Source organism: Molothrus ater, chromosome 7 (genome assembly GCF_012460135.2).
Source record: "Molothrus ater isolate BHLD 08-10-18 breed brown headed cowbird chromosome 7, BPBGC_Mater_1.1, whole genome shotgun sequence".
Lineage (NCBI taxonomy): Eukaryota > Metazoa > Chordata > Aves > Passeriformes > Icteridae > Molothrus > Molothrus ater.
In genome coordinates, this window is record NC_050484.2 from 3681735 (window position 1) to 3694924 (window position 13190).

The window sequence follows — 13190 nt, forward strand, 5'->3', positions numbered from 1 at the left end:
TTGGGTAGCTGACCGTCCGAGATATCATTGGAAAAGCTCTGCCATGTTGTATGTGAATAGTTACTGAAATGGTTGCAATGCAGGGAGCAACTATTTGAAGAGGTCTAATAAAGCCTCCTTTTTGACTGTTAATTATTAATTTTTTATAATATGAGCTTGTAGCAGAATATTTCTCTCTGTGTTAAATGATAAAATTGTAATTAATTGTAGCTGCCTAAAATAGCAGCAAGCAGTCACCCCTTTTCCTTGTGTCTTACAGTTTATCTAAGTTGCTTGATAGCTTAGTGTAGCCAAACTGGGTGGGCTAATTCAGCCCTGCTTCAGCTCAGTTAACATAATTCCTTCCATTGCACTGGATTTTTTATTAGACACCACATTAGCTTCTAATGAAGGTGTCAGAGTGACAGACATTGATGCCATCTAGATGCACAATGAAGCATTGTAATGGTGATTATAGAAGCCTCTCCATCCTGGGGAACCTCTGGTGTATTTTCCTAAAGGTGCCTCCAAAATGAACTGGCTGGTTTATGTTTAAGAGCTGGGGTCTTCATCCACATCGTTCACATCAAGGGCAATTATTCTGGGAATGATAATGAGTCTCATGCTGGGCCTCCACTGAGAATTCCATTACCAGCATTCAGTTATGGCAACAGTGTAAGCAAGTGAGCAAACTAAAATGAGGGCCACAACAACTCTTTGGTCTAAGACACACTTTCTTGAGGATAAGCCTTGTCTCAAAACAAAGAAATCGACAGTTTGCATACTTACTAAAAGCAGGGGTTTTTTTTCCCTTCATTGTGCCACTAAAATGTGCATGCAAACTTTTTGGGAAAACCTGAAACTTTCTGCAAGCATGTTCTTTTCATCAAATTCCTTTTTTCATGTTTGAGCCCTCTGCCCAGCTCATTCTTGGCTGTGCCTTTCCCCCCACAGCTTCCCTGTGTTCCCCCATCCCAGTGGTGACGATGCAGTTTGGCTGCAATTCCTACAGCTCAGATTTCATTAAGTAAATGACTGTGAAAAGCTTTCAATATTGGGACAAACCCAATAGAAACATGCAGATTACCCAGCAGAGGATGTTCTCAACTTCTTTGGCCAGAAACTAAAATTCTTACCTAAGATTTTCAAAACTCTGGAAGAAGTTTGACCTTCCCCTTCCCTCAGCCAGCTCTGAAGTTTGCAGCCAATGGTGTTTTACTAGACTTGCAGCACTGACTTAATAGCTCTTTAGTTATTAGAGGATAAATGTTCATGTTCTACAAGTTTAAATTATATTAAAAGCCTTTATTAGCACCACTTGGCAAAATACCTTCTGGCTAGCTTTCTGGCCTTGGGCTAGGCCATTCTTGTGGTTTCTTAATGACATACTATGAAATGGATATAATTTATGAGAATTTGGTGCCAGGTTTTGCGTGTATTAAGAAGCATTTGCCGTTTGTGCTTAATGCTGCTGAGCAAAATGAAAAAGATTAAAAACTTGAGTTATGTCTTGCATTCATCTGGCTTGATTTTCATTGTACATGGTTTTTTGTATTTTTATGTATATATATTTATACTATATATATTTTTTATATTATCTGGTCTCTGAATTACTGGTGGTTTTTCAGTTCTGGCACGTAGCAGTGCTGTTACCAAAGTTACTTTCAATTTATTTTCTAACCCTCCCTGAGTAATTTTGGCAAAGTGTTCTCAATGAAAGAACTCTGAGCCATGTAATAGGTTTCCCCACAGCTGGGAGAAGAATTAGGCCACTGGGGCAGCTCATTTTTGTGACAGCAACTGTGCCAAGGGCCAAAGGCCTCAGAAGTTTCTTTCCCACGAGACTTGGTGCTGGGGTGTGATTCAGCTGCTTGGTATTTTCCCCCCTCTCAGCATCTGTTTATTTGCTTTGCCACCGAGGCCGCCTCCTTTTCCTTCTGCTGCTACAGCGTCAGTGTGAAAAACGGATGGGGCAAAGCACCTGGCGGGTGGGAGGAGGCGTGTGCGGTGGGAACACGGGCCTGGGAGAGAGACCTGGGGCTCGAGTAACCTTTCTTAGGTGTGTTTCCATCACAAGAGTTGTTTGTGGCGGAGGCGGGAGCTTTGCTGATGGCTGCCGTGGATTTGACCCCGTGCTCTCGTTCTTTCCGCAGTGGGGAAGCCTCACAAGTGCAACTACTGCGGCCGGAGCTACAAGCAGCGCAGTTCTCTGGAGGAGCACAAGGAACGCTGCCACAACTACCTGCAGAATGTCAGTCTGGAGGCTGCAGGGCAGGTCATGAGTCACCATGGTGGGTGCAAACCGCCTCCAGAGCTCCCTTGGACTTGGAGCGGCTCGTGCGGGTTTCTTTCCATCTCTTCTTCTTCTTTCTTTCCATCACCTCCATCTCAGAGATTGCTTACACTCAGAGAGGCAGGAGGAGAAAAAAACGATGGGCTGAAATCCTCACTCTGTCCAGTTTAACAGCCCTATTTGGGCTTATTTTGTTTAAGTCAGTATTTTACTTTTTAGTATGTGCACATATGCAGACATGAAAATAAAGCCAAGTCACCTGTTCAAAATTACCCAAAAAGTCATGTCACAGAATCATAGAATGGTTTGGGTTGGAAGGCTCCTTAAAGACCCTCCAGTTCCAGCCCCCTGCCATGAACAGGGACACCTTACAATACACCAGGCTGCTCCAAGCCCCATCCAGTCTGGCCTTGGACACTCCCAGGGATCCAGGGGCAGCCACAGATTCTCTGGCAACCAGTGCCAGGGCCTCACCACCCTCACAGGGAGGAATTTCTTCACAGTATCCCATCCATCCCTGCCCTCCAGCAATGGGAAGCCATTCCCTGTGTCCTGTCCCTCCATCCCTTGTCCCAAATCCCTCTCCAGCTCTCCTGGTGCCCCTTTAGGTGCTGGAAGGGCTCTAAGGTCTCCCTGGAGCCTTCTCTTCTCCAGGTGAGCACCCCCAGCTCTCCCAGCCTGACTCCACAGCAGAGGAGCTCCAGCCCCTGGAGCATCTCCAAGACTTCCTCTGGACTCTCTCCAGCAGCTCCATGTCCTTCTAGTGCTGGGAGTCGCAGCCATGTATAAAATGTATGATTCTCTGCCCCTTCCTTTCTGATAGTGAGTGATCATTAGAAAAGATAAGGATGGCAGAGGTATTCAGAAGTCATTATTTTTACCCTTATGCCTCCAAAAAAGGGGAGGGATGGATGTAAAACTCTCTAGAGCAGAATGGAATTCAATAGTGTTGTAAAAAGTAATTGTAACCAAAAAAAAAATGTTTGTATGCATTTACAATTGCTGGTATTAATATGTTAACTAACACTGCATGTGTTAATATACATAAGGGCTGAAGATTGCCAAAAAGATTGTTGAAAGCAAGAAATGTCAAACTCTGTGAATTTGTTTTCAGAAATTTCTGGAGCTATTAGTAGGGATAATGAGCATAATGTCTCAGACTGCAGGGTTGAAGGCTTATCTGTAGCACTAGATGCTAAATGGTAACTGTCCAAAAACACTTAAAATTTTATTCAAAATTAGTGTCTCACAAACTCTTCTAAAACTGAACTTCTTTTAACTTTTCAAAGTTGTCTTTAGATGTTTGATACTTGAAGACTTTAATTTTTTTTACTATTCAGAAAATATAAAAATGGAATGTTTTCCCTTTTAATTTAAAATTACCATATACCTACAAATACCAAAAAAAGTTAACTTTGTGGGTAAATGAAAAGGCAAAACAACACTTCCCCTTTTTTTTTTTTCATTTTGCTTATCACGACTGAGTGGAGACATTGAGCTTAATCTGGAAATAATTTCTTTTAAATAATTTTTAAAACCTCGAAAATGCAAGCTGAAATAAAATCTATTCAGCATTGCTACTATAGGCTGTATTTTGATGATAGAAATCTCCAAAATTTTTTAAATAGTACTTTCCCATGACCAATTTAAGCCTATAAAGGCACATTAGACAGTTTTAGTACATGTTGCCAAAATATTCATACAGCTCTATTAAGTAATTGCTCTCTTTCTAGACACCCTGGAGACTAAAGTCAACATTTAAAATGTCATGGATGTTTTAAAGATATTGACACGAGTGATTATGTGCCTGAGGTGGCTTTTTTTTGGTAAAAGTCAGTGAAAAGGCAGATTTCAGGGCTTTGCTCTGGAGGTACCTGTTGTGGGCATGGTCAATTAGGTAGGAGTTGAACCACTGAATTGATTCCCAACAAAATACCCACTCCTTGTGCCTGTCTTGTTAACCAGGGAGGGATGCCTTCAGTCAGCCTTTCCTTAGGGAATAACAGGAGCCTGCCCACAGCTCTGACAGCCAGGATGTTTGAGATCCTCTTGTGGAGGAGCTTCCCAAATGCTGCTCCATGTCTGGTTTTATTAGACAGTTATTTATTAAAATAATAAATCAAATTAATTAAAATTTCTGAGGAAATCTAAAGCTTTTTTCTAAGCTGCCTAATGCCATGACAAGCAGGGTAAGTCCTTAACCTTGCCTGCCCAAAGAAGCTGCAGTGATTGACCTTGCATTGATTTTTCTACCACCTGAAGTTAAACCAGTGCAAATCCCATGTGGACAGTTCTTTTATTTACAGCCTGACTGACTTTGCTTGGGCTTAAAATAGAAGTGTTCACACAACCACTTCACTTTTCTCAACAAAATTAGCTTAAAGCAGCACTTTGAATTCAACCAGTGCCTCTTTCTCCTCTGGGCAAATATGTCTGTGCCTCCCCTGGTGAATGTTTAAGGGGATGTTTGATCCAGTGTCTTCCTTTTAGTTGTTTATTGAGGGCACAGCGAGGCCAGGCAGTGACAGGAGCTCCAGATTCAGCTGGGACCAGTCAGAAATCTCAGCTCCCATCCCAGCACCACTCACACCAGTGAAGCTCAACATGAGGGTCATGAGCACCAGCCTGTAGAGGTCTGCAGCAAAGTCCTTTTTCCTGGGACTGTAAAGGCACCAGGGAAGAGTACAAAAATGCTTACTCAGCTTAATCTTAGGCCTTATACTAACCCTGAAAAATCTGTATGCATTTCCTTGTCTCCCATGTCACACATGCAAATTATATTCCTGAGGATGACTAAGACTATGTTTTGGAGACTTTTCTTTTGCATCCCACTGGGGTGAGCTTTCCTAATTCTATTTCCAAATACTTGATGTTTTGTTTTTTGCTGGGCATTTTGAAGCATTGGAGTGTGTTTTGGTGTGACCCCTGCTCTCAACTTCACCACTGCACGCAGAACAGGGAGACATGGGGATTTTCTGATCCCTACCAGCATCCTGCTCCTCCTGATTTAACAACACCAGCATTGGCCAACACTAAGCATTGATCCAGATTATTTCTGCAGAGACTAATTGTTCCAGAAAACTGGAAGCAGCCCCTAGAGGGTTTGGATTTTTTTCAAGCATTGTGCTCAAGCCCATCAGTTTACAGGCATGCTGCAGACATCTACTTTGGTGCTTTCAATTATCTCTGTCTTGCAGATGGCTAGATTGCCTGACTGAAGCCACAAGGGGAAACAAGAGAGGAGGAAGGAGGGCTGGTTTTGGGGACTGGGTAGGAATATACAAATCTCTGGGTCTTGCTCCATCCTCTTGCAGGGTGCCAGTTGCCTGTCGAACTGCCCCTCTTGTGTTCCTGTTCCCTGCTCAGCAGGACAGATGCTGCAAGAGAGATCCCATGATTTTGTTGTTGAAATTTTTCACCTAAGCAGTGCTGGCTCTGGAAGGAGGAATTAGTCTGCAGTGTGTTGGGGGTGACAAAAGGGACAGTCCCTGCATGCCAATAACATGCCCTTTGCAGGAAAGAACAGGGAGAAATGTTGAAGGCTGGCTATGGTTTGCACCCGGGTATATCTTCTTCTCCACTGCCACAAAGCCAAAAGTCCAGAGAAATTCTTCCAGGAATGGAGAAGGGTACTCTTTTCAGGAGAAGGAGAAAGAAGCCTAGCCCTAGGCTGTGAGGCTCAAAGGCCAGCTCCACATAAAACACACAATGGCCTTGTGTCTTTCCCTCTTACACAGTTGCTTAAAACATCGTTAAAATGCTGGTCCCACAGGACACTTCCCACCAGGGTCCATGGGAATATTTCCTGTCATTTCTCTGCACACACACACTTCTTTTAAATAGCAATATTGTGAGCCTCAGAAAGGAAATTGAGGTTGATGGAGTAATACTAATTTATACCAGCTGAGACTTAGCCCAGTGTCTGGTGTCTGCGCACAAAATATTTATCAGCAAAACACACGCTGGGTAATTTTTTTGCTTCTCTTTTTTTTTTCCCCTGTTCTTTCCTCACTGGTACAGCATAAACTATTTTAATAGTTCATGTGGTTTCTTAAAAATTAAGAAGTAAAAAGTCAAAGATATTCACTATGATTGCAAAAATAATGTCTTCAGGAAAAGAAAGACTGTTCTGAAGACTATCCAAGTTTATGAATTTAGAGTTTAGCTCAGAAACAATACTTTTATTAATTACAATTGGGTATTGACAGTGTCAAAGGCAGTGAACTCTTCCATGGGCAGTCCAGCAGCACACCCTGATAGCTGATGAAGAACATCCCTGAACAGAAACATACTCAAGCGTGGGCTTTTCCTGGGCTGGAAGTTGGATTTTTAGAATAAAAAAGTCTTCCTGAGCTGAGACTGTAAATGCTCAGCATAAAATGAGTTGCTGTATCTGAGCTAGTTATATCTTGTCAGCTGTTCAAGGTAATGAAGTAGGATGTACTACAACAAAAAAGGAATTGCATTTACTGCTGAGTAAATGTGTACACGAGCTTCTACTACAGAGCAGCTGATTGTTGAGAGCTGGTAGCTGTGTGTGATCATTTTGGTTTCCCTCTTTCTTACTTTGTTTTTCCTTTAAAAAGAAAGCAGGCTGGACTATGTGTCCTTTATTTGAGTGTTTTTTAAATTGAAATGAAAATTAATGTATCTAGAACTGTCAATGTGATATTTAACTTTTTCGGTTTCTGAAATGTGATATCTCATCTGTTTGGTCTAGTTTTGCCTGCTGTTTAAATGGTTTCAGAAACTAGATTATTTCCTTCTTTCCCTTCTCCCAGGAAATCTGCATAACAAAACACACTCTGGTAATGTATTTCCATCATAACACAAATATTAGTGTGATTCAGTGATTCTGTTGCAAAAGAGAAGTGCCCTGGATTATAGACTTTGGGTTCTGACGTGGGAAAAAGTACCTTCAGCATGAAAGCTGGAAAACAAAATGCTTTTATTGTTGATGATTTTAGTTTTAAAATGAGTCCAAGCAGGATTTTTGCCTGACTTAGAGAAGAGCAGATGTCTTTTTTAGCACTATTCATTTTTCATGGAAGAAAGGTTTCAAATTATGTGTAGGAAATTTTACACACATATGCCCAGCAGCAGAATTATTTAATTATTACTTAATTGTTATAAGACCATACAAATGTCACTACATTTGGGGCTTATTCAGATGGCTTTTAAAATAATCAGGAGCTTTGAACTGGTTCAGGATGCTTTGTAGAGGTGTTCCTAGGAGGGATTGAGCACCTTCCTAGTACCACACCACCAGCCTTGTGCGTCCTGTGCACCAAGGGCTGGAAGTGGCACCGGAGTGGACATGGCCCTTGGCTGTCACATCCCAGGATTCACACCCTGTGTGTGTGCATCCACTGAGCCTAGGTAAGCCAAAAAGGACAGTCAGAGGCCAGTTCCCAGTGAAAATCAGCAGACATCATCTTTGCTTTCTGCCCAATGCTCCTTGGTAAATACTTGAGTAGTGCAGATAGCTCCTGACCAAGCATGGTATTTAATTAACCTTAAAACTTTACCCTTAGCTATTAAAGTATTCCAGGCCTCCCAGTCTGCACTGGGCATTAATTAGGTCACTTCAACACTGCATCCCATTTTGTTGCAACATTAGATTCATTTCATAGTTATGCTTTTTTCCCCTCCCTTTCAGTGATGCCAGCAGGACTGCCTTGTAAATGAGAAACCATTGTGTTTCTCAGGGGGAGCATCCTGTACAAATAAAAAAGCAGCAGAGTAAATCATTTTACAGCATATGGTAGATTCTAAGCCTCAAAGTACTCAGCTTTCCATAGCAGCAGAGGCACAAATGGAATCAAATGAATAAATTGCCATGTTTTCTTATTATGAATGTCTGAATTGAGAAGTTCACCTGAGCAGATACTCTGTTTTGTAAGTGCCTGGTATTTGCTCTTCCTTACTAGAAAGATGGCAGAGACAAGGCTTTTATCACCCCATTTTTGGAGTATTATGTGCTAGCAAACAGCTGTGTTTAGGAACAGGGGGGTGATTATTCCATGCCAGGATCCTGAAGGTAATGCAGTTCCCATGGGAGGAAAGTGGGCTGGTGGTGTTCATTTATGGCACTGTCTGGGAGAAGGTGTCTGTGACACAAAAGGCTGCCATGGTGAGAGACAGGAGGAGGGCTGGCAGAACAGGAGGCTGCCAGGCCTTCTCTGCCACCTCTGCAATACCCAGCACCTTGCTGGGAGCCTGATCTAAGACACAGAATGCAATGGGTTCCTCTCAGTTTACAAACTGGAGTAATTCTGTGCCACATCACCCTAGTTTCTGTTTTTCTGCCATCCATTCTTTATACTCCAGCCATCCCATTAGCACATGCCCTAGTGGCTGATCCCTCTCAGGTTTTTCTTGCTACCTTCTGAGGATGATTGCAGGACAATTAGACCTGGTATTAAACTCATAACAGCAGAGCAGAGCTGCCCACTTGATAGATAATGCAAATGACTGGGACTCTTCAGGCCTGATCCACAGTCTGGTACCACTGATTAGAAGAGGATGATTAGAAGAGGATGCTCAACAAAACCAAAGTACTTTGTAGGTGCTTAAGAATGGCTGTATCAGCAAGTGGCATAAAACCCTGTGCAAGTGGCTCACTACCCTGGTTAGGAGCCTGTGCAATTCCTACATTTTAGCTCTAGCACCTTATTCCCTAAACTGACAAATGTCAGGAGTGAAATGAGTAAAGACAGAAGAAGTTATTGATTTTTTTTGGTTTCTCTCAAATACAGTGTGTGAGCATTCCCCCTGATGTAGTTAGCACAGGAATGCTCCCTGCTGATCCCTGCTCCTGATGATGTGAAGTGAGATGCAGAAAACCTCTGTTTGCAGACAGTTAGATCTGTGCTTGAGGGGATAAAATATTAATCAAAAAATGGGTAGTTTCTGTGTCTGACTCTGAAGGGAATTTCCATGTGATGTTAATCTTGCAATTCCAGTACAGTGTGTGTTGATTTTACAGTCTCATTACAGTGTGAAGAGAGGAAATATGCATTAGCAAACTGATCCTTCATTTGAGAACCCTTTGTCTTAGGGAACACACAGCCAGGCCCAGCAAACACAGCTCATCAATGCCGTGTGTGATTTTTAATCATTGAGATTAGTGCAAAAAGATAATACTGAGAGTGATTATGCTGTATATGTGAAGGGAATACACAAAGAATGATAACTAAAGGTCTACAATGTTGACAGGTGACCATATTGAAGAGAGAGAAATACAAAATGTCGCCTAGAGAGTGAGTTTTCAAAAGTGTCCTCTCCTCACTGGTATAATGAGTGTCCAGAACAAAATAAGCCCTTTTATAAATGCTTAAATTTGCATTTCTGCTAAATAAGATGTTCCCAAGGAGAGATATTTTGTGAATGTGGCTCTGCTTACAGGTGATTGCTGTCTTGATGCCCAAAATGTTCTCACACCTTGTTTTATGTTGTGCTGCACTTGTTGCACAATCAGCAGGGCCCAAATTATTTGTGTTTTGTGAAGTGTAGACCAGACCTGTCTGATACCATTTTTTGGTTTTATGTAGTACCTGCTCTGGAAGATTGTAAGGAACAAGAGCCTGTGATGGACAACAATATTTCTGTGGTGCCTTTTGAGAGACCTGCTGTTATAGAGAAGCTGACAAGCAACATGGGAAAGCGTAAAAGCTCCACCCCACAGAAGTTTGTGGGTAAGCTGGAAATGAGTCTTTTATTCTTTTTAGGGCATGGCTATGGGTTATGTGGTATTTGTAATAGCCAGAAGAACAAGGGGAAAAGTAGCACTCTCACAACTTGATTCTGATACAGCAATGGAGGTGGTTAAATCACAGCAAGAAATCATGATAATTATTGAATTCATTTTATCAGTCCAGAGAATTCAAAAGTGAAGTCCACTATCATGAGAATGCCTGAGAAAACCTTGAGTTTTCTACTTCACACTGTTTTGTTTGTGGGTTTTTTTTAAACTTCTCTCTAGCCCTTTTGAGATTTAGATTTGTCATCTTCCCTCTCCTTGCTCCAGAAAAACAAAAACAAGCTAAGACTGTCATATAATTATCTGTCTCCATATGTGTTAAAAAAACAAACAACAAGTATCTCAAGACTTCTAATTTGTATTAAATTCCTGACACTTGGCAACAACTGGTCTGATAATACTGGAATGAGGAAGTAAGTCACATCCCTTGTGTTGGAAGAAGAAGTTCTTGCTCCTAGTGCAGCACTCTGCTCACAATAAACTTATTAATGCATGAATAAGAAACAGCATTGGATGGCTTTTGGTTACCAGATTTAGAATCCTAGGTCAAGAATTCATATTTTACTTTGTGTCTTGACATATTAAAATTATTCAGCTTGTAACAGGTGACAGTATGGAGAATTTTACTTGGGTTTAGCTGTAACTTAAAGCTTCTTTTTACTGCTACTAAAGCAATGCAAAACTTCTTAGGAGGGAAGCTGGAACAGAGAATTGTTTGGGGTAAGTGTCAGACTCTGCAGTCACATAATAGGCGTTTTCCTCGCTCACTCACTCCCTGAAGGGCAGTCACACACAACTTAAGGGTGTCTCATGCTGCCTGCTCTGAGGACACTTACAGAGAGCATCACAGGACTGTAAGTAATTAGCACAGCCATTTAGAAAAATTGTTGCCCCTCAGGTAAATGGAGATTCAGATGGATCAGTTAAATCACCCCTGAAGGTGGCTGTAAGTAAGCTGCATGGTTTGGAATAGCAGGGGGCCAGCAGTGTGCAGCAGCTCACCTGGGGGGACTGACACACTGACCTGGCTGCTCTCAGTCAGCTGACCATTCCCAAATACCAGTGCCAAGCCCAGGTAAGGCCAGCAATGGTGCATCCCACATGGGGAACGCTGGGAGACATCAGTATTTCCTATGTTGTTATTTATTTAAACCAGAAAGGTGATTTTACTTGTCCACTCGTGCACCATTGACCATATGTTGTTCTTGTGTTCAGAGGTAAATTTACTGGTTGGAAATCTTTGCCTGAGAGATGCTATACCACATTATTATTCTCTTCAGCAAGTTATATACTTGGTTGTTAGATAAATCCTTTTTTTATCTAGTATCTAGTAACATATCACTATTCATATGTAGGATAAAAAGTACCTCCTTTCATTTTTACCATATCTTATTTTTCTGATCTTTAGTGGCATCACAGTGTTTAGATTAAATAACAGCAGTCTTCACTTGGCTGCCTTTTTTTTTTCCTCCCCTCCACCATGACCTCACTTTTCTTCCCCTTTTCTCCCCAATTAAATATTGTTCAGCTCTATCAGGAAGAATGTGTAATGGTTCTGTTGCTTGCAGGAAATTTTCCTGTGCATACTGCAAGCATGGCACCTGTCCAAAACAACTTAATGGTGTTTATGAGAAGGTCATGTAAGCATAAGCTAAAATCTTTGCATGCTACATCTATCAGTGCTTTACTGCTCTTTCTGATCAGCAATCTCCAAGGGACTGTGGTTATGGACCACAGTCTCTCCTATGGCTGAATTTTCAGGAGGAAAGGAAGCAGCGTACAGCAAATAGAATTAATTCATTTCTGCATGAGAGATTTGGTTATATATCTGCTCTTGAGGTACTAGTCTTACCAAACCAGCTGAAATAGTGGAGGCACACTCCAGAGAAAGTAAAATTTGTGATGTGCAGGAGTGTGAGTACTTCATTTTGCTTCTTGTTCAATGAGGGAGAGGCAGACACCAGTTAAATTAAAAGCAACCATCTTCAGGCTGATCATGTGAAGCAAATTCATGTATTTTCAGTTGGAATTTGGAGCTTCCTCTCAGAATGTCACCGAGGTCAAGAACTGGCAGGATGCAAAAGGAGACATTTATGTGGCTTACGATAAGACCATGGTTGTTAGAGTAAGAATTAAAAATACACGGGCGTCTCAGAACAGATGAAGATCAGCCGGCTGCCAAATTACACTCAGCTTCTGGTTAATGGGGGTCAGGGAGAAACTTCCCCAGGGGCAAATGCTGGAACAGCTTCCTCCAAGGTTTCTTGTAGCTTTCTCCCAAGTGTCCAGCACTGCAGCTGCTTTAGATACTTGATGAGATGAACTACAGGTATCACAGGACAGCTGTGCCTGTGTGCTTTGATCTAGCTTCAAATACCTGTTTGGGGGTTTATTTGAATGTCATATGGCCAGAGGGGAGAAAGTTTTTTCTTCTGCTTCACTAATGTAGGGCAAGGATAAATAGACTTTGAGCATAGTTTAAATGAAATTTCAGAGTGATTGGGCTGATTTAAAGTACAGAATTGGCTAAAGAGGAATTTAATTTGAAAACCACATTGTACTGGTCTATTGGACCGTTTATTGGTTACTTCTGAGCTCTGTGTTTTACGCCCTCTCCTTCCCATGTTATCATTTATTTTGCTTTTTTATGTCACACTCCATTTCTCAGACTCTGACATCTTTGGAACTGGTTCATAATTAAAGGAATAAATAATTCAGGTCACTGGCAATTTACAGCTTTCTTTGCTGTCTGTGCTGGAGTAACTAAACATGGATGATGAAAGGAATCAAAATAAGGTTTGCATCATTTATGCAAGTAGCCCATAAAGGATGGGTAATATTTCTTCATCTGTAAAGCCTACAAAGGACTGACAGTGTGTTTGGGAGCTGGATCAGACCCTCAGCAGATCTACTTCTTATCCAAACACAAGAATGACACAGGAGGCCAGAGCAGGTGACAGGCACCAGTGGGCACCAGTGTCCAGTTGCAGAGCTGTCCATCCTGTCTGTGGCAGCACAGCCATCACAGCTTGCCAGACCACAGCAAAACACTGAAAGGAGGATGTTTGATGGCAAGAATCATCCACAAGTTGTGTCAGATTACCCAGGACCATCACTGAGTACACATCATAGGTACACAAGCATGGTATGGTGTCC

General features: G+C 41.8%; 1 protein-coding gene across 3 annotated transcripts in view; it reads left to right on the forward strand.

Annotated features, from left to right (window-relative positions):
• The window catches only part of IKZF2 (IKAROS family zinc finger 2), a 117416-nt gene that overhangs the window by 92554 nt on the left and 11672 nt on the right, over positions 1-13190 (forward strand). For all 3 annotated transcript variants that reach the window (XM_054515450.1, XM_054515451.1, XM_036387072.2), the window contains 2 exons: positions 2133-2270; positions 9826-9969. In XM_054515450.1, coding sequence (XP_054371425.1) covers positions 2133-2270; positions 9826-9969 — 282 coding nt within the window. The remainder of the gene's footprint in view (positions 1-2132; positions 2271-9825; positions 9970-13190) is intronic.